Source organism: Cetorhinus maximus, chromosome 5, assembly GCF_964194155.1.
Source record: "Cetorhinus maximus chromosome 5, sCetMax3.hap1.1, whole genome shotgun sequence".
NCBI lineage: Eukaryota > Metazoa > Chordata > Chondrichthyes > Lamniformes > Cetorhinidae > Cetorhinus > Cetorhinus maximus.
Genome location: NC_135883.1, coordinates 38,141,912 through 38,161,254, shown reverse-complemented (window position 1 = coordinate 38,161,254; position 19,343 = coordinate 38,141,912). Strand labels below are relative to the sequence as shown.

The 19,343-nt window shown below is 42.3% G+C and overlaps 1 protein-coding gene across 1 annotated transcript in view; it reads left to right on the top strand.

Moving 5' to 3' along the window:
* Positions 1 to 2,715: 2,715 nt before the first annotated feature.
* tbp (TATA box binding protein) overlaps positions 2,716 to 19,343 on the top strand; it is a 35,061-nt gene continuing 18,433 nt past the window's right edge. Inside the window, exons 1-5 of the mRNA XM_078541761.1 lie at positions 2,716 to 2,830; positions 4,470 to 4,704; positions 7,940 to 8,268; positions 17,689 to 17,776; positions 18,748 to 18,839. Coding sequence (XP_078397887.1) covers positions 4,648 to 4,704; positions 7,940 to 8,268; positions 17,689 to 17,776; positions 18,748 to 18,839 — 566 coding nt within the window. The 5' untranslated portion in view covers positions 2,716 to 2,830; positions 4,470 to 4,647. The remainder of the gene's footprint in view (positions 2,831 to 4,469; positions 4,705 to 7,939; positions 8,269 to 17,688; positions 17,777 to 18,747; positions 18,840 to 19,343) is intronic.

The following is a 19,343-nucleotide window of genomic DNA, read 5'->3' as shown; positions in this document are numbered from 1 at the left end:
AGGAGACAGGTAAGGTCACATGTGCATGTGTCCCTGCACTCTGTGTGTGTGTGTGTGTGTGTGTGTCTGTCTGTCTCACTCCCAGTCTCAGGGTTCTCTCTCTCTCTCATACACACTCACTCACACACAGATATTCACTCACTCTCTGACACATGCCCACTCACACACACACTTTGCAGGTCTAGTGAAAAAGTCCCAACTTCTCAAGTTTCTCTTCCTAACTCTGCCTCCTCGACCTTGATAATATCCTGGTGAGGCTATAATGCCCCTATTTTATTACTTTGATGTCCTTTCTATTTGAGGGTGTTCAAATGCTCTCCTTCTCTCTCTCACACGTTCCTGCTGTGTTTTCCTCAGCTCATTTCTTTACAGCTCATTCTCCTACTGGGCCAGCCCGCTGCTCATTCGGGGCCGTTAGCTGCTTTTCTCAGTGGGAAAAGACCCACATCTTCTTCTGCTCTGGTGGGTAACAGTGACTCGGACTGGGGTTCAGCTTGTCATTAGCTGATGGACTGGGGTTCATGACCCAGAGGTTCCTGGAATCAGGGAGTGCACTCTCTCTGCTAGCCCAGGAGGTCAGCTCTAAACCCCCCTCCAGTGACACCACCTGACCAGTGCTGCAGGGATTTGGAACGATGTGGAGTACAGTCAGGAGGGATAGGAGCAGCAAGAATCGGAGGCAAGGCCCGGGGTGGGGAGGGGGAGTGCACTGTCACTGATGCGCCTATTGGGTAGATCTTCCTGGAGGTGGCCAATTAGGATGCCCTGTCCAGGAGCTCCATCAAATCAGGAACAAAGGCAACCCGGTTTCAGAGTCAGGATGTTCAGTGCAGCCTGTGGATATGGCCGTCTCTGCAGTGGGACAGTGCTGCTAGTAACAAAATCTGTGAGTTGAGCCCAGGGTCCCCGAGGACACTCAGCTCTCACTCACTACTCTTGGGGTGTGAGGCTGCCAATTGAGAAAGGTACGGTGCTGTCCAAGCCCACCCTCCACTCCCCCTCCTCCCCAGGCATGGGCACCTGTGATTAGCACCATCTGCATCCCCCTCACCTGGGTCCTGAATAGTTGTGCAATTGAGCCACTCTTAGTGGTAGGCATTGAAGTCTCCCACCAAGGGTACATTCTGTGCCCATGTTACCCTCAGTGCTTCTTCCAAGTTCCCCAGTCGAGCATGGAGCTTTACTGACTCATTAGCTTAGAGAGGGGAGTGGATGGTAATCAACAAGAGGTTTTCTTGCTCATGTTTGACCTGACTCTGAGTCTGTCACAAAGTGCTGGCTCTGTTCTAATGTTTCATTTCATTACCTCCTCCCAAGGATAACTGTCTTTAGTTTTCGATTAGATAACTAACAAAGCTGCTAGGCACTCATGAATGCCATGGTAAGTAGCACACATCAACATAAATGAGCACTGCAAGTATGCTTCTGATACCAACACAGTTACACGCCAGACTCCATCAAATAGTGGTACTAGCAGTTTGAGCAGTAATGTAGTTTTAAGCTTGGCTCTGTTATTTGCACTCGTTTCTGCATCAGGTTATAGGTTCCAACCCCACTCCAGGATTTGAATGCACAAAACAGGCTGACACTTCATTGCAATACAGAGGGATTGCTGCCCTGTCAGAGATGATGTCTTGCAGAAAGATGTTAAATGGATGTAGATGATAAATCCCAATGCATTTGAAGATGATGTGGATGAGTATTTCCAGCATCTAGGCCAAAATTCTTCCCTCAGCCAATAAACCAGACAGATGATTTGGTGATTCATTCCTTTGCTGTTTTTGGGGACTTTTGTGGTGTACAAATTATCCACAATTGTATTTCATTGCTGGTAAAGTATTTTGGGATATCCTAATGTTGTGATAAGGTACCATATAAATGCAAGTTCTTTCTAATATTGCTTGTTTGTCTGCAACCCAACCATGGTTGGGGGTGAGCCTGTGAATATATGTTCTCAAACCTGGCCTGCAGATAATGTCTTCTAGCAACTGTTGTTCCAAACCTTCATAAGTTATACTCACAAGATGGAAGAGATTAGTCAGGACTGCTTGATGTTCAGGGGACTCAAATCCACTGGCCATTAATTTAAGAGTTGCCAACTCTGGTTGGGCGTATTTCTGGAGGTTTTAATCACCTGTCTCCAGTGACCTCCTGCCTCCAAGCGCTCCGCCATCGATGGCCTAAACGTCCATCCTCGCAGTTTAGCGCTTAATCTTCACACCAATTGAAAGGCAAAGAGCTCTTCATTACAGAATCGAATGCTTCTTGACTGTCGGTCAAATATTGAATAATGAATATTTTATTACCAACAAATAAGTGTTCAAATAATTTGTTTTTGATGTCCCAATGAAGTTTCCCCCTTTTCCTGCGGGCCACAATGTCGTAGAGATTAATCTTTACAGTAATTTTAGGAGATTCAAGGACCACCCTGGAGGGTTGGTAACCAGGCTTACTTGTCAATCAATTGATGCTCAATTACATTAGATTTAATGTCTTCGCCGATCTGCTTTACAGAAGAAGCCACTCGGACCAGTTCGTTGGTGTTGCGTGAATGATTTTCTTTCCCTCAGGTCTCATCCAGCCCAAGGTTATGAAATGGCGGTTCAGCCTGGCGGGCGGGTAGAACGGGACTGAGCACGAGCTCTCAGCTCGAGCGGTCAACGGCCGTTCCCGCATTTTCCATGCCTCCGTCACGTCAGCGCGCGCCTCCAGCGCGGTGGCGGCTGGGAATGGCAGGCGCGCGTTCCCCGAAAGTGACGGGGTTGCCGGGCGATCGAGCACGAGCAGCAGGGCAGCTCGGGCCTCCCTTGCCCCCCACCGCTTCACCTCGGTGAGTAGTTCCAGTGGGTTGTGAGGAGGGGAAGGAGGAAGAGCGGAACCGCGGACCATTTCTCAGTACCGGCTGCATCGTTTCCAGCCTCGGGGCTCCGAGGGCAGCAGCTGCTGCTGACGCTTGGGCCCACCTCGGCCGGTGCCTGCGTCTCTGGGCAGAAATGGGCTGTGAAAGGTCAGGGTGAACGCGGGAACACCGGACCGACCCGGGTATTGATGGCGTTCCCAGGAAAGCTGTTTGTAAACTAAAGAAGATTTTATTTTCTCTTTTTCTCCTCTTACCCCCCATCTCCCCCCCTACCCCCCCTCCCCCCTCCCCCCCACCCCCCTCTCCCCCTCCCCACCCCCCTCTCCCTCTCTCCCCCCCCACCCCCCCTCTCCCCTCTCCCCCCCATCCCCCCCACCCCCCCCCCCCCCCCCATCCCCCCCCCCCCCCACTCTCTCTCCCCCTCCCCCACTCTCCCCCCCTCTCCCCCCTCTCCCCCCCCCTCTCTCCCCCTCTCTCCCCCCCTCTCTCTCCCCCCCTCTCTCTCCCCCCTCTCTCTCCCCCCCTCTCTCTCTCCCCCCTCTCTCTCTCCCCCCTCTCTCTCCCCCCCCTCTCTCTCCCCCCCTCTCTCTCCCCCCTCTCTCCCCCCCTCTCTCTCTCCCCTCTCTCTCTCTCCCCCTCTCTCTCTCCCCCCCCTCTCTCTCTCCCCCCCTCTCTCTCTCCCCCCCACTCTCTCTCTCCCCCCCCCACTCTCTCTCTCCCCCCCCACTCTCTCTCTCCCCCTCTTCCCCCCCTCTCTCCCCCCCCTCTCTCTCCCCCTCTCTCTCTCTCCCCCCCTCTTTCTCTCTCCCCCCCCCTCTCTCTCTCCCCCCCTCTCTCTCTCTCTCCCCCCACTCTCTCTCTCCCCCCACTCTCTCTCTCCCCCCTCCCCCACTCTCTCTCCCCCTCTTCCCCCCCTCTCTCTCTCCCCCTCTCTCTCCCCCCCTCTCACTCCCCCCCTCTCTCTCTCCCCCCCCTCTCTCTCTCCCCCCCTCTCTCTCTCCCCCCCTCTCTCTCCCCCCCCTCTCTCTCCCCCCCCTCTCTCTCCCCCCCCCTCTCTCTCCCCCCCTCTCTCTCCCCCCCCTCTCTCTCCCCCCCCCTCTCTCTCCCCCCCTCTCTCTCCCCCCCCCCTCTCTCTCCCCCCCCCCCTCTCTCCCCCCCCCTCTCTCTCCCCCCCCCTCTCTCTCCCCCCCCCTCTCTCTCCCCCCCCCTCTCTCTCCCCCCCCTCTCTCTCCCCCCCCCTCTCTCTCCCCCCCCTCTCTCTCCCCCCCCCTCTCTCTCCCCCCCCCTCTCTCTCCCCCCCCCTCTCTCTCCCCCCCCCTCTCTCTCCCCCCCCCCTCTCTCCCCCCCCCCCTCTCTCTCCCCCCCCCTCTCTCTCCCCCCCCCTCTCTCTCCCCCCCCCTCTCTCTCCCCCCCCCTCTCTCTCCCCCCCCCTCTCTCTCCCCCCCCCTCTCTCTCCCCCCCCCTCTCTCTCCCCCCCCCTCTCTCTCCCCCCCCCTCTCTCTCTCTACCCCCCTCCCCACCCCCCATCCTCTTCCCACTTCTCGGCCCACATCCCTCGGATCTCCCCATACCCCTTTCGGCCCATCCCTCCACTTTCCCTCCCTTCCAGTCCGTTCTCAGATACTGGATCCTCGATGCAACTCTTTTGGTCACAGTTGCTGGTTGACTGCAGAGCTCAGTGATGAGCTACTGCTGAAGTTGCTTTGGAATTATTAAGTCGTGCTTTTGAGGTGACCAAGAACGTGGATCATCTCCCTCCTGTTGGGTATCAACAACACGCCCCAGCCATGGATCAGTCAAATAACGGCCTGCCTCCCTATGCACAAGGGTTATCATCGCCACCGGTAAGCTCACTGCAACTTCCTGGCGCTTTTCCTACACTACAAAGTTTACAGCAAGCTACACCAAGTAGGAAGTTGGGGACATGTCTGGAATAACTTTTGGGAAATTTTGATGGTGGAAAGAGATGTAGCAGTGATGGTTAGGAGTGTGACTGAAGGGGCTGCCAATGATGAACAGGAGTAAGTGTACATATATAGTAAATTAGAGTCCGAGAACTGGATGGTGCATTTGTAATGTAAGCTTGGTGGAGATTGCAGGACTACAGTAGTCCAATTTGAGGATAAATACTTTGAGCTCGGGAATAGTCAGTGGAGTATGGTGAGGACAGATGTTGGTTATTTGGGGTAAGATGCTGGCCACAAGGTGCCAATGACTTGTACTTGTGTCAGCTAAAGCTGGAGAGACCAGTGGGTGGAGCATGCAAGATTTAAATGTGAAAATGGTGTCAACATTGCAACTTTATTACATTGCATGTGGACTTGAAACTAGAATGGGTTAAGTGCCTAAATTACATTATATTGGATACAGTCCAACCTCTCAGCTTGGATAGTAGGTTGTTTCCCATCAGAAGCTTAACCCTTCAAGCATGATGTTTTGGATTTTTTAATGTAAGGGACAGTAAGGTAGAGTTAAGTCTTAAATGAAAAGTGTTGAAAAAACTCAGCAGGTCTGGCAGCACCTGTGAAGAGAGAAAAAAAGTTAATGTTTTGAGTTCAATATGACTCAACTTTGTTCTGAAGAAAAGTCTTAATTGGTGTATTTATGGAGCCTGATGTATCGGTGCTTGATGGCCCTGGGAGGCAACCTATAGGTAAAGAATAGAAATAGATCAAGGATGGAGTCTTGGAATATACTGGAGCTGACCAGGTGAAGCCATTGATTGAGATGAATTGTTGAGATGTGTAGGAACGGAACAAGGAGAATGGAGTTGGTATGGCCTACTGTATAGAAGGTAGAGGATTGACTGTTGCACAGATACCATTCGTGACCATTAACTCAATAGCTTATAGTTTTTTATTGTGCCTCTGAAGTACCTTAGGGCATTTTCCCACTTCAGAGGACAAATTGCTGTTGAGCCTTTACCTTCAGGATTATGGGTAAGGAGAGTGTAGAGAAAGATAAAGCTTAATTATTTCCTTTCAAATGTTAAGTTGCATTTGTTATAGATAATGTCAAACCATGGGATACCAAACCTTCCATTTACCTATTACCTTTACAGTAGTATCAGGGGTAAATTTATTGAGACTCATTAATGGACTTGTTCATCAAATTAGTATTTGCATTGTACCAAGTGCATTTTGTATAGTAATATTTTAGGCAGGTGAAGATCTTTGATCCATCTGGTCTACCTGCTGTAAACCTCTCCTTAGGTCTTGCTTTAATTTTAAAACTTAATAGTCCTTTATTCTCTGGAGCCATGGAATTTATACTGTGAGTGGGCTTAATTGCATCAGTGTCAGGTCTTTTCTGGGACGATCCATTGCTCTGCGCTCTCCCCATAACCCTATATCTTTATCCTAATTCATTAATTATCCACCTTCTCTTGAAAGTGCAATGGCCTCTGCATCCATTACTTGCTGCAGTGAAGTGTTACATGCTCCAATATCCCACTGGGAAAAGAAATTTATCTGAACTCCTCATTCTCCTTGACTATTTCTAATTGAATACCCTCCATCATTGAGTGCCCAACTCAAGGAGGCAATGGGAGATGATGACTTGAGTTCTCTGGACAGATGTGGCCTAACCTGACTATTTTCAGTGTTTTCTGTTTTTTTGGATTTCTAGTAAATGCAGTATTTTGCTTTTTAACAATTTTTCAGTATGTTTAGTTTAGCTATTTTATTGTTGTAGACGGATCAACTTGACGTGGATCCTCTTGTAATGAAGTAATTTGTCTCAGTATTAAAACAATCTGTATTAAAATTGAAAATTGTTATACTGACCACATCCACAACAGTTCAAGTTAGAATGAAATGACGCAGGCTACAATCATGGAGATGCAACATCTGCATTTATAGCACCTTTAGCATAATAAAACATCCCAAGATGCTTTACAGGAGCATTATGGAATAAAATTGGACATTGACCCATATAAGGAGCTACCAGGCCAGAAAGAAAAAAAAAAGAGAAAAGCAAAACCAAGGGAGACCAGCAGTTGTGTTGGAATATTCAAGTCTAGAGGAATGATGGAACAGACTCGAGGGGCTAAATGGCCGCCTCCTGTTCCTATGATTTTCTATGGCTTGATAAGTCTAATTTTGTTTTTTGGCATTGGATTCTGGGGGACTTTATGAATGCTTTGGAGATTACATTCTGCAATTTGCCTACTTTGACTTAGGATATTGACTTGAGTCACATTTGTTTTTACTGTGTGAAAATCCAGGAATTTCACCATTATTTTGCAGAATTCCATTCCTTTTATTGTGGAAACTAGTTCAGTAACTGGGGTTGTGATGTTGAAAGAGTTCAGGACTGGAGTGGGGTATGTTAGTTTCTTTGGTCAGAAAACAATGAAAACACTTGCTGTCAAGCTGGCCACGTAAATGATAGCCTCGGGCTGAGTTAGTAGAGGGTGTCTTGTAGGTACCCTGTATCTCCACATCAGTGTATTCGGGAGATGGGAGAAAACTGAAAGATAAATAATTACCGTGTAGTGTTGAAATCAATTTTTCAATCAGGCATAGCATTTAATTGCATTTGTTGTCTGTACAAAGTAAAGTGAGTTTTTTTTTGCCAGATTAAGGGATAGACCTCAAAAGCGCAGTTTCAAGAGAGCCTCACCTTGTGTTGGCTCTCGATGGTCAGTTCTACTGAAATCTACATCTAACTTCAACATAGCTGCACTAAACATTATGCATTTACTTACCAAAACTTTCATTTATATCAAATATAATTTGTCACCTGGAAACATGACCTATTAGGATCAGTATCCAAAAACTTGGTCAAAGAGGCAGGTTTTAAGCAGTGTCTTAGGGAGAGAGTGTGAGAGAGGCATAGAGGTTTAGGAAGGGAATTCTAGCGCATAGGGCCTTTGCAGCTGAAGGTATAGCTGCCAATGGTGGAGTGATGAAAATTGGGGAGGCTCAGAATTAGAGGATTGCAGAGATTTTGGAGGGTTGTTCTACTGGAGGAAGTTAGAGAAGTAGGGAGGGACAAGGCTATGGAGATTTCAGTCTTAATATTTGCAACTATACAATGTAAGTATGACTGCCAGTTCTTATCTTTTTTCTCTTACAGGGCGCCATGACACCAGGATTGCCCATGTTTAGTCCCATGATGCCGTACGGCACTGGCCTGACTCCACAGCCTATTCAAAGCTCCAATAGCATCTCTCTGTTGGAAGAGCAGCAAAGGCAACAACAGCAGGCAGCACAACAGTCCACGACCTCGCAACTGCCAACACAAGTTACTTCCAGCCAGCCACCACAGCTGTTTCATTCACAGACAATGACTACAACTACTTTACCAGGCATCACATCTCATTACGCCTCACCAATGACTCCCATGACGCCCATAACCCCTGCTACCCCTGCTTCTGAGAGTTCAGGAATTGTACCGCAGCTACAGTAAGTGCATCTTTTTTTTTGAGGTACTTAAAAATTTTTGCTGTGGTGTTAGTATTGTGGCATTTGTATGCTTATTGAGCCAGTTGATATCATTAAGCAGTCCCAGATAAAGAATATCAAAAATTAGTGGAATGTGTGCTGGGTAAACCACCACCATTGCCAGATGGGAGATGTGCTGTAATTTCAGTTTCTGAAGAATGCTTCAATTGCAATGCTGTGATCTCACCTAAAGCAACACAGAGTGACCAGTTTAGCACCAGAATGCGCAGAATTTACTGAGCTGTGATTATTCTGGGCCCATTGTAGGTTAGTTGCATGCAGAACAACCAAAGTTGTTCTCGGTTCTGTTTAAAATTGTAAGCACCAGAAATGTGAAGTACAAAGTATTACTTTAGTTGTTTTGAATTTTCTAAATGGAGAGCCTGCCAGGGCAGATTCTTGGACATTACTGCTGCGGCATGATTAGAAAGTAAAATTTTTAAAAGTGTTTTTTGCACATTTTGTTAGCTTTATTTAAGTTTGTTTTTATTTTACGATGAAAGCAGTATTAACTTGCAAAAGGAAATTGGCTTTATATTTGAGAAGAAGAAAAATTGCAATAGAGTATGTGGAATAGAGAGGAATGGAGTAGATGAGTGGGACTAATTGGATAACTTTCAAAGGGTCAGCACAGATACACTGGACTGTGTTGTGAGATTCTGTTGTCATGGGGAATGACAGAGGAAGTATATTTAATCAAAATTGGTTTTTTGAATATCACTTAATGACAAAAGGTACAGGCACATTTTGTTCCTTTAAATATGGAAATTGCAGATCTTGACATCCAACTATCTTTGATTGAAAGGGTGACCAAAAGTAAAATAGTGAGTGCACAAAATTTGTGATTTGATTATTGCTCTCCAAGGAATTCTTGCAACAGATTTTTTTTGACTAAGTGATGTTGGCATTACTGTTCAACAGTGATCACAGGGATTTAAAGCCTTGGTTCACGGGATCCGTGTACATTGTGTTTCTCCTTAATGGTTGATTGGAAGGTGTTAGTACTGTAGCTACAAACATTGTGAAAAGCATTTTGGCAGGAGTGCTCTCTGCTTCCTCCCTGAGGTTCACCAATTACATGTCACTGTTAATCAGAGCGACACAGTAATTTGCTTTTAGCTTGCCTCCTGTATTTTGTTCCTAATTGTACTGTATTGCTCAACATTACTGGGAAACGACCGTTGGCTCATCCCTTGGCTGTCTTGGGGAAAGTTGCTGGTACTTGTAACAAAACCGTTTATCTCTGGAAAATGTGATTGGGTCAAGATGCCCAACCACATTTAGATGTTACTGACACAAACCCAACGCTGGTTTGTTGTGATTTCCAACAGGATAGACGAGGCAGAAATTATAACGTAGCTCATGATTTCCTTATCATAAAACTATGCAGCAAGGTGTTGTAACAGCAGAGAGAATCTGGACTGTTAAAGTGAAAGAGAAAGATCACTAAAGCAGTTCTTGAATACTGTTCAGTGTGGTCAAGAGCTGCTACAAGGTTGTATTGTGTTATAATTTGAAGTGAAGTGAAGCAGCATCAATGGATTGTGTTCATTCATAAGGGCAAGAAACCACATTCAATTATTTTTCAGTTGGCTGATGTAATGGTTGAATGGTGCTGTCTAACAAACATGTGACAGCATTCTTAAAGTCTAAAGAAGACACTTGATTTGACTTCTGACCCACTGGCTGTCTGCATAGGGATTGTTGAAGTTGGTAGTGAGAGTTATGCAGATGAATTTTTTTTTGGTGGGGGTGGATAGACTGGATTTTGCATTGCGTTGTTTACCTAATGCCCATACCTGCTGCACCATGTTATTCATATGACTTTGAAAAGCTGCTTTAGGTATGAGTGATGGAGGGATGTTAGTGCACCATGACCAGTGTCTGAAATCATCAACTTGCCTTAGAGCTACCTTCTGCAAAGGATTCTGTTTGAGGTATGCACACTTGTAGTTTCTACTCAAAAGAAGGGAGATCTAATGAGCTTGAAAACTACCAAAGGAATTTTCTGACATCAGTGGTTCTTGATGTACTATGGCAGTCTGAAGAACTGCATGCCTCTTAGGCTGTCATGAGGAATGTACAGGTTTACACTTACAATTAATTTTCAACCCAGTGCTTCATGGAATTATCATGAAATTGGAAGCAATGAAGATACATGGATTATATATCCCTAGTTCCATAAGAAGTTGGATAAAGCAACTCCAAACCTATCTCTCTTGAAAGACAGGTGCAGCAAGTTTGTCCAATGCCCCCATCCTATTTAACATATTTAAAAGGAACATTTTGGATGGCGTAAGGGACAGTATATATGTTCATATACTTCCCAAGGTATTATGTGTTCGGTTTTAAAGATCATAATGTGTTGATAGCCTCATCTAGAGATCTAATGTGCCCTTTTGCATTACATTTGATAATGAGCTGGCTGATGGGGTATAATGGTGAATACTACCAAAGTGTGATATTATGGCTATGTATAGCTGGAGTGAATTTCAAAGGTATTACTTGGATGGTGCAAGGGCATTTGTTCGAATCATTAACTCAAATTGCAAACACTATGAAGTCTTAAATATTGAAATAAAAATATTAGCATTTGATGTTTATTGTATCACCTGAAAACTTCCATGGGGGTTTCTCCAACCAAAACTTGGGTAGAAACCTTAGGGAAACCCCAGAGATCTGAAGAATGTGGGTGGAATTTCCAAATGTATTGTAATAAAAGACCTACAACGCACTGATATTATTGTCTGACATTTAGGATTGTATTAACATTATAGTGCACCACTATAGTGGAAAGAAAGGCCTTGGCATTGGTGCATGATGAGGGATGCTAGAGATAAGAGTCAATTTACATCTTCAATTTGGTTCTTATTCTTTTTGAAATTTTGCCAAATATACAGAGCTTGCTATGGTGAACTGTTGAATGGTGTTCAATTCAGCAGTATTTCCTCCACCCCTCCCCAACCCCACAATGGCACTGCCACATTATTGTACATGGCAGGTATGTTAAGCACTTGATTATGATTCTTCAATGGTGAAGTGTGCCTTCAGACCGTCTCTTAAAACATGAAAAGGGAGCACATCATTTCTACAAAACATGGGAGCATTGAAGGAGTATACTGGCAGATTCAGCTGGCATTTACTGGCAAAAAATCCAACTGTTGTCATGGCACAAATACAGCTCACTGTGAAAAACAAATTCCCTTGCAGTCTCTACATATACAATCCAGAATTCTTGAGTCTGTGACAGGCATAACTGAGTTGTGGCAAGAGGACTGTAGAGCACATCCCTAACCTTTGAAGAAAGATGAAAGATACATCAAAAAAGAACTGGGAAAATGCATATTGAAGCCCAAGGAGAGAATGCATCTGTGTTTCTGCTCCGTACTGTGCCCATTTAACCTTCCAAAGATCAACAAGGTCTTAAAGTTGTATACCATCAGTATCCCTGTTTCAAGTTTGGAAAATGTGTTGGGAAAGATTTGACGGAACCACCAAATATCGATGGGCTCCAGTGATTTCAGCTGATGTGATCAGTGATACCAATGCAAGTACAAATCCTCATCAAATTGCCTTTTGGGCTATTTGAACACCTGTTTCCATTGGAGCTTTGAACCTGTCAGTTTTACCAATAGCAGATATTAATACAAAAAACAGAAGTTTGACTGGGCAACCTAAAATTGATTTCCATGTTCCTGTTTAATATCCATGTGTTCAGTATGCAATGTTTACTCCTCTGTAATGAGCAGAACAACAAGGTTTACTACTGAAATTTGTGAAACAATCAATTGATATTTGTAGTTTGCAACAATAATCATGATTTATCCTTTCTTTCTTTCTCTCAACTCGCTGACTCTACTCTTCACTTTTTTTTAACATCCTTGGGTGAATCATTTGGAGATTGGTTTGCTTGAAGTCAACCGTATGCAGGCACTTTATATGAGCAAGACTTTGTTTTCTCGAGTTTCTTGCTACAGTTATTTTTACTGATGAATTTTTGCGCAGGTCACTGTAAATATAGTGGCCGAAGCTAAATTGATGAAACTACCTGATTGCTCAATTGGCAAGTAGCAAAAACTGAGCATTCAAATTGTTCACATTTTTATTGAGTAGAAGTTCCATTCATTTAATTAAACTGTGTCTTCTTGATTGGTAAATACTAGATTGACTGAAATCAGGACTTATCTGTTGATATCTTTGCATGTCTGTAAGGCAAGGTTCATTTAATGTCCTAAGATATGAAGTTAAGGACTTAGCCCTGTAGGATGTGACATTTTGCTTTTGCTGAAACCACACTTAAAGCTGAAATTTAGAAGTGAAGAGGTGGATTGGTGGCATCATTTCTGATCATCTTAATTCTTTCATAACCATTGAATCAAATGTAAATGTCAATTATAATTGTTTCAAGAGATTATCACTAATTGACATGCACTTAATACAGAGGTATAATCCTGAGTGAATTGCCTAGCCCAATTCTGTAATGGCTCATTGTTGATGTTTAATTTTCATAACTTACATGGCCCTATACCAAATTTAATGTGTTTTGCTAAACTTGTACACTTTTTGCTGTTGTAGATGGTGATGAAATTAGTAATTTCAATATTAATACTGTACTGTATGGTGCAAAAATACTATTTTTTAGTTGGATACAATCTGGTCGATGGGTGCCATAAATCGCTCAAAATATAGTTGCTGAAAAAATGCTTTCTTTAAATTTTGATTTCCAAAGTAAGAGTTTAAAAAGTATGAAATATAATTTTAATTGCATATTTCACAATACATTAAAATGTCTGAATTGCCTTTTGTGCCATTTTAATTCCCTAATTGAAGTGGAAACATCCACTTCTGCCAAATCCCTGGATTTGGATTTTATATTTTTGCCCAGAGCTGTGGTTAAATGAGATTGGATTGTACAATCTGAGCATGTGCATTGTTCCTAATTTCCTAGGATGCATCAACTCTAGTCAGTCAGCTGTAGCGATTGGATATTTTCCTTTACCTCCTAGCGCTTCGCACAGTACATTTTTCAAATAATTTTCAAAAAATATATTGCAAATTTTAAAAGCTATATTAAGATAAAATGTATTCTTTTTCCTAAAAGCAGTCTGTGTATGAAGAAAATGAATTTTGTTTGCACTTGTAATTTTTCTTAATGTTTTAGAAATTTTGAGCAATATATTAAGCTAAGGGCGATAGATAAGCAGGAGGTGGGGTCTGTTTTTTCATTTAATGTCAATTCAATTTTTTAGGTTGAATTTTAAAGCCAACTAACTATTCTTCCCCTTGATGGGAAAAGATTAATGATAATTGCATATAACTGACAGAGTCCATTACTTATAAATCAGAGGCGGAGATAAGTGGGCAAGCACTCTACTTTTCATTCCATTATGAGGAGGAATGCAGAGCTAGGTCATAGAGAAGGGATCTCACAAATCATAAAGCACAGAACAAGAAAAGGCCATTTGGATCATCAAGCCTATTCAATCCAAGTATGATTACCTGTCTGTTGTTGTGACCAATGTATGTTTATCCTTCAACAAACATCACTAAAGCACATTGTCTGGCCATTATCTCGTTGTGAAAACTCTGTGCATAAATTGACTGCCATGTTTCCTGCATTTACAACATTAACCAATACTTTAACCAATACTTTATATATTTTTTAAAAACACTTTGGGATGTCCTATGGCCATCATGAAAGGTACTATAGAAAAGCAAGACTTTCTTATCGTGCACCACTTCCATCAACATCAGTTGATTTGCCTTTTTTTAAGGAACAGTATGTTCCCTCTCCTAACAAAGTTGAGGATTTTACTATAGCTCTCATCTCACTGTTAGACTTTGCGTCTTTTTCCTAACCTCCTTCCCCAGACCATTTCAACTGTTGAATTTTGGACCTAAACATATTAAACTGACATTTATTTTACGCCCCTCCCTCGCCCCTCAATTTTTCTCCCTCACAAAAAAGTTCAAATTGCCTGCTTTCATGGAATTTTCCTACAGTACCTAATTTACACAAAAAAGAATTATTGGGACCTCTTACCTTTTGCATGTATTACCACTCAAATTTGAAAGGACACTGTCCAACTGAGTCAAATTGTTTGAATTCTTTTTCTTTCCAGTTTGTAACCATTAAAACTTGAACTGTATTAAAATAAGCTTGGTGCAGGAATATGAACTGCTCTCTTGTTTTGTTTAACTGCTTATGTACTGAGACTGAACTGAATGTGAGAGCCACCAACTAAAATTAGACAATGTGACTTTAAGGTGTCACATACTTCAAGTGTTAGAATTTGTATGTACGTGTGCAGTATCTTGTGGTTTGAGAGCTTTTTTTCTAAACTCTAACCTGTCGTGAAATTTTTGAATCTTGTACCTTCTAGTTTTGTACATGTTGTGTAATTTAAATAGCTTACTCACTACTTACTTTTATATATTTACGTTTTACTCTTGTGTTTTCCTCCATATCCATCTCAATTTCTTAAGTGTGTCCTGGCTAGCCTCAAACTTAAGCTGTGACCTGAGTCACAGTGTTCTACATGAAGCCCCAGGTATCCATCAGCTATAATCATTAATTATGACTTAACAATTTTCATTACAAATTCGCAAATTGGTGGGGGGAGATGGGATTGCCTAAAAACTGATTATTTGCCAATTTCTGTCTGGGCTTAGGGAGGGGCCCACAAATTCTATTATTCACCCTCAAAATCAGATTCCACAATGCCCATATATTGTGTTGGTGACTCCCATCACAGAATTGGGCACTGTACATATCAAGCATGATGCGTCAAGCAATGATCATTAAGCTGTGTGTTTCCATTTTTTTCAGAAAATTTCATGAATTTAGCAAATTGGTTTCATTTTGAACAGCCTTTTCCTCTGGATTTACTCAGTTTTTTGGGGAGGGAGGTCCAGTTTTCTTAAACATGGAAAGTTTGTGGTGGTGGAATGCTATGGGGAGAAAAATAAAACAGGATTTTAAATTAGCAATATAAAGCAACCTTATTTTTTTTTAGCTACAGCATAGACAGGCAGCATTCCAGAGGTGGGAGAATGCAGACTTATACACTCTACAAGGGTAGAAAGCTTGGAACAGGTTTGAAGGGAATGCAGAGATTATGCAGCACAAACTCAGTTTATGCAAGAAGCCAGAGAGACTGTCTCCAGTATGGTGGTCTTTCTTCCAATTGTGTGAATGTCATAAGCTTCCATCCTGCTCGTGTTACTTTAACTTGTGATATTTGTATTTTAAACTGTGTAATTCTTCATTGCATAGAACTGTTCACGTTCTGGTGTGGCTGACAAGGACTGGGGAGTAACCTACAAGATGTATTATTAATTTGACAAAGGATAGAAATGTCAAGCAACATACTCTTATCAAAATCATACTAAGTTAATGACCAAATAACAGTAAATGCAGATATCAATAGGATAGATGTGTGAATTCTTTGAGAATTGTCTTCTACAGAGCAGACCTATGGTATGAGGAGGTTGTTATGGCAGGCGGATGGCAAATGCCAAGCTGCCCAAATATCAGAGGAAAACTTGAAGCAGCTGGAGCAACTATTTTCAATTTGTACTTGTTTCGAGAAGTGGGCTTTGAATTCAGTAAAAAGGCCACCAAGTCTTATGGGTTTCTTACAAAACTAAATTAAATCTTTATCAATAGAAGAAATTATTTTGAGCACATACGTAGATCTACAAATTACTACTATGATAACTTCTAAATCTCCTAATTAATCTAAACCCCAGTTATATCTCCGTTAAGGCAACAGTGAGACACATAGATTTTAAAAGATACACAATACCTTGACCAGCCGAATTCAAAGTGAGTTTTTCTCAGTTTCAGTTCCTTGTAGACAGCAGCTTGAGACTTAAATGCTGGAGGCTTTTCATACTTGTTAGATCTTAGAATTCCTGCCCTTACACACAGCCTTCTCTCCTTTATACATATTTTCCCCTTCGAATGCAAATTCCCATTGTTTCACTATGTCTTTGGACTTTACCTCTCTAATAATAAAAAATCTATCATAGTACTAATTTTACCAGTAATCTTTGGGGGAAAATAAACACACTGTTTCTTAACATCTCCTGGCTAGGTGTAACATTTCACTCCCTCTTTTAAATTCAAGCTAGTCTAGTTTATTTAAAAAATGCAAATGTTCCCTTTACACCTTACATTTTAAAACTTCCCCCATGTTTGCCTACCTAACATTTCAAACCTAGTTTATCTTCTGATACATCAAAGCTTTCAGACCAGCTGCCTTTAATTCAATCAAGTCCCATACACACACACACCTCACTATTACTCTATAATAAATTCCAATAACATGATGAAAATTATTATATCTTTCTGACAGAAGTCAAGTCTGCAAGGATTAACATGGTTTCAGTAGCATTTTGATCTAATTTGTACAATTTATTTTCTTGCAAATTTTCTGTTCAGTGTGTACAACCATTTCAATTATTCAAACTTGTATGTTGTATAATGCACCAATTAATCTCCCAGTCCTGCCATTTCTCTGCTGCAGCCCCTCAATGACTGCATTAATCACATATTTTGTTTACAGACAATATCAATAAAATCCTAATCTTGAAAATTACCCTGTACTCGCTGACCTACAATAACTCTGAATTCAAGGATGACCTGATTTTAAAATTCTCATTCTTGTGTTCAAATCCCTCCATGGCTTCACCCATCCCAATCTCTGTACCTCCTTCAGCCCTAAAACCCTCCCAGATCTCTGCATTCCTCAAAATCTGACATCTTATCTGAATCTCCAATTCCTATTGCTCCACCATTTATGGCCATGACTTCAGTTGTCCAGGCCCTAAGATTGGGAATTCCCTCCCTAAGCCTGGCTACCTTTCCACCCCTCTCTCCTCCTTTAAGACACACCATAAAACCTAGCTCTGACCAAGTTTGTGGTTACCAGTCCTAATCTCTCTCTGGCTCGGTGTCAAAGTTTATTTGGTCACGCTCCTGCAAAACTAGAATGTTATGTTAAAGGTGCTACGTAGATGCATGTTGTTGTTAGATAACTGATGAATTGCTATCTTTAATGATGTTCGGGTGCCATAGCATTAAATGTCTTAATTCCATGATTTCATACTCGAATCAGGACAGCAATGCCTACCGACAACCTGCCCCTCCCTTCGAGCTGAATTTTTCATTGTGTGGGATTGAGGAATTAGTCTGTGTTTCCTTTTGGTATTGGTTTGGCCAGGCAGCTTCAAATGTAAAATGTACAGAAGAATGTTGACTCTTGAATATTAAATCAGTGCTCTAATGAAAAGTATTAATTTTCAAAAGACTGCAATGTTTTTCATAAATTACAATGGTTTCTGTAATGAAAACATTTAAATACTTTCTTTATCTAGAAATATAGTGTCCACAGTCAATCTGGGTTGCAAACTGGACTTGAAGACAATAGCTCTTCGAGCAAGAAATGCTGAATATAATCCAAAGGTGGGTGTTCATGTATGTGTGATGCATGTGTGTATGGTTTAGTGAAATACATTCAAGAGACTTTTTGTTAAAAGTATTGAAGTGAAAAGTTGAATCTACTTTCTAACATGGTCGTAATATTTATGGGGGAGATTTATGGTGGGGCAGAAAGAGAGGAGGAGAAAGAGAGAAGAAGAGAATGGGACCAAATGGGATGTTTTGGTGTGATTTTTCCCCCTCTAGTGTTCAAAAGTGCCATCCCTTGTGGCATATTTTTTCTCTCCTCTCTTTCAATACAAGAAAAGTTCACAAAGTCCATGTATACATGACAGACACCAGATACAACAATTATACCTGTCAGCTTGAGAATATTAAACACAATTCTTGGAGATGAAACTGGAGGCCTTGATATCTGAAGAAAGTAGAATTCCAATGAAGAAAAGCTTGCACTTGTACAGGGTTTTGTCGTCACCCCCCCCCCCCCCACCAAAAGTTTTTTTTAAATTGTGTACATGTCACCATGACGACCGTTGGTGAATAGAATTATTTCCATTTCAATCACTCATGGAAGCATGTAAAATTCTTAAGAGGGTTTGACAGAGTAGTTGCTGAGCGGCTGCTTCCCCTGGCTGGAAAGTCTTGAATACAGGGTCATAACCTTGGAGAAGGAGTTGGCCACTTAGGACTGAGGTGAGAAATTATTTTACTGAATGGTGAAGCAGGCTCATGGGACCAAATGGCCCACGCCACTCCTATCCCCTTATGTTCGTAGTGTTAGGATCAAGCATTCTCAAGTCAAGTATCATACATCCAAATGCAAAGTAAAGTTCCCCTGGTCTACCTCGTCCCTAATCTCAAAAGAGCACCCCTTTACTGCACTGAATGATGTCAGGCTGTGGCTCTGTTTCCCTTGATGCTGCTAGACCCAGTATTTCCATACCATAGAGGAAACTGCTGACAGCAGCCTAAACTAATACTCATCTCTGTTACAGCGTTTTGCTGCTGTCATCATGAGAATCCGGGAACCGCGTACAACTGCACTTATTTTCAGCTCTGGGAAAATGGTGTGCACTGGCGCAAAGAGGTAAGGACATTGATTTTAATCAGAGTTCTGATAACTTAATACTGTTCATAACCAACTTTAAAGTTCACATTTGCTTATGCTATGCAAAAATAATGCCCTAGTGGATGCTTTTGGCAACTCTTAATCCCTCTCTCTCCTGTTCCTCATCAGCTGGCAACAACTATCTGAGAACACTAATGTTATGTCTTCAGTAAAAATCATTCCCTCAGTACATGATGTTCCTCCTGCAAAACCTTGGAAGGACCAGCCACACTCTAGTGCTGATTCAAAGTGATCATCATTTACTTGAGGTTAGACAAGTGTTGCCAGACTGTTGCCCTAGATGAAAGGAAAGATGTTTTCTCCCAACATGCTGATTTCTTGCAGTCATTGATTACACAATAACAAATTAATATTGAGAATAGGATTGCTTTGTTTCAAAATCATGTTACAGCAAATTAAGAAACTGGGTCATTCAACTTTGTCTTGGAAGGGTTCTTTAACATGCTTTTGTTGTAGTATTTC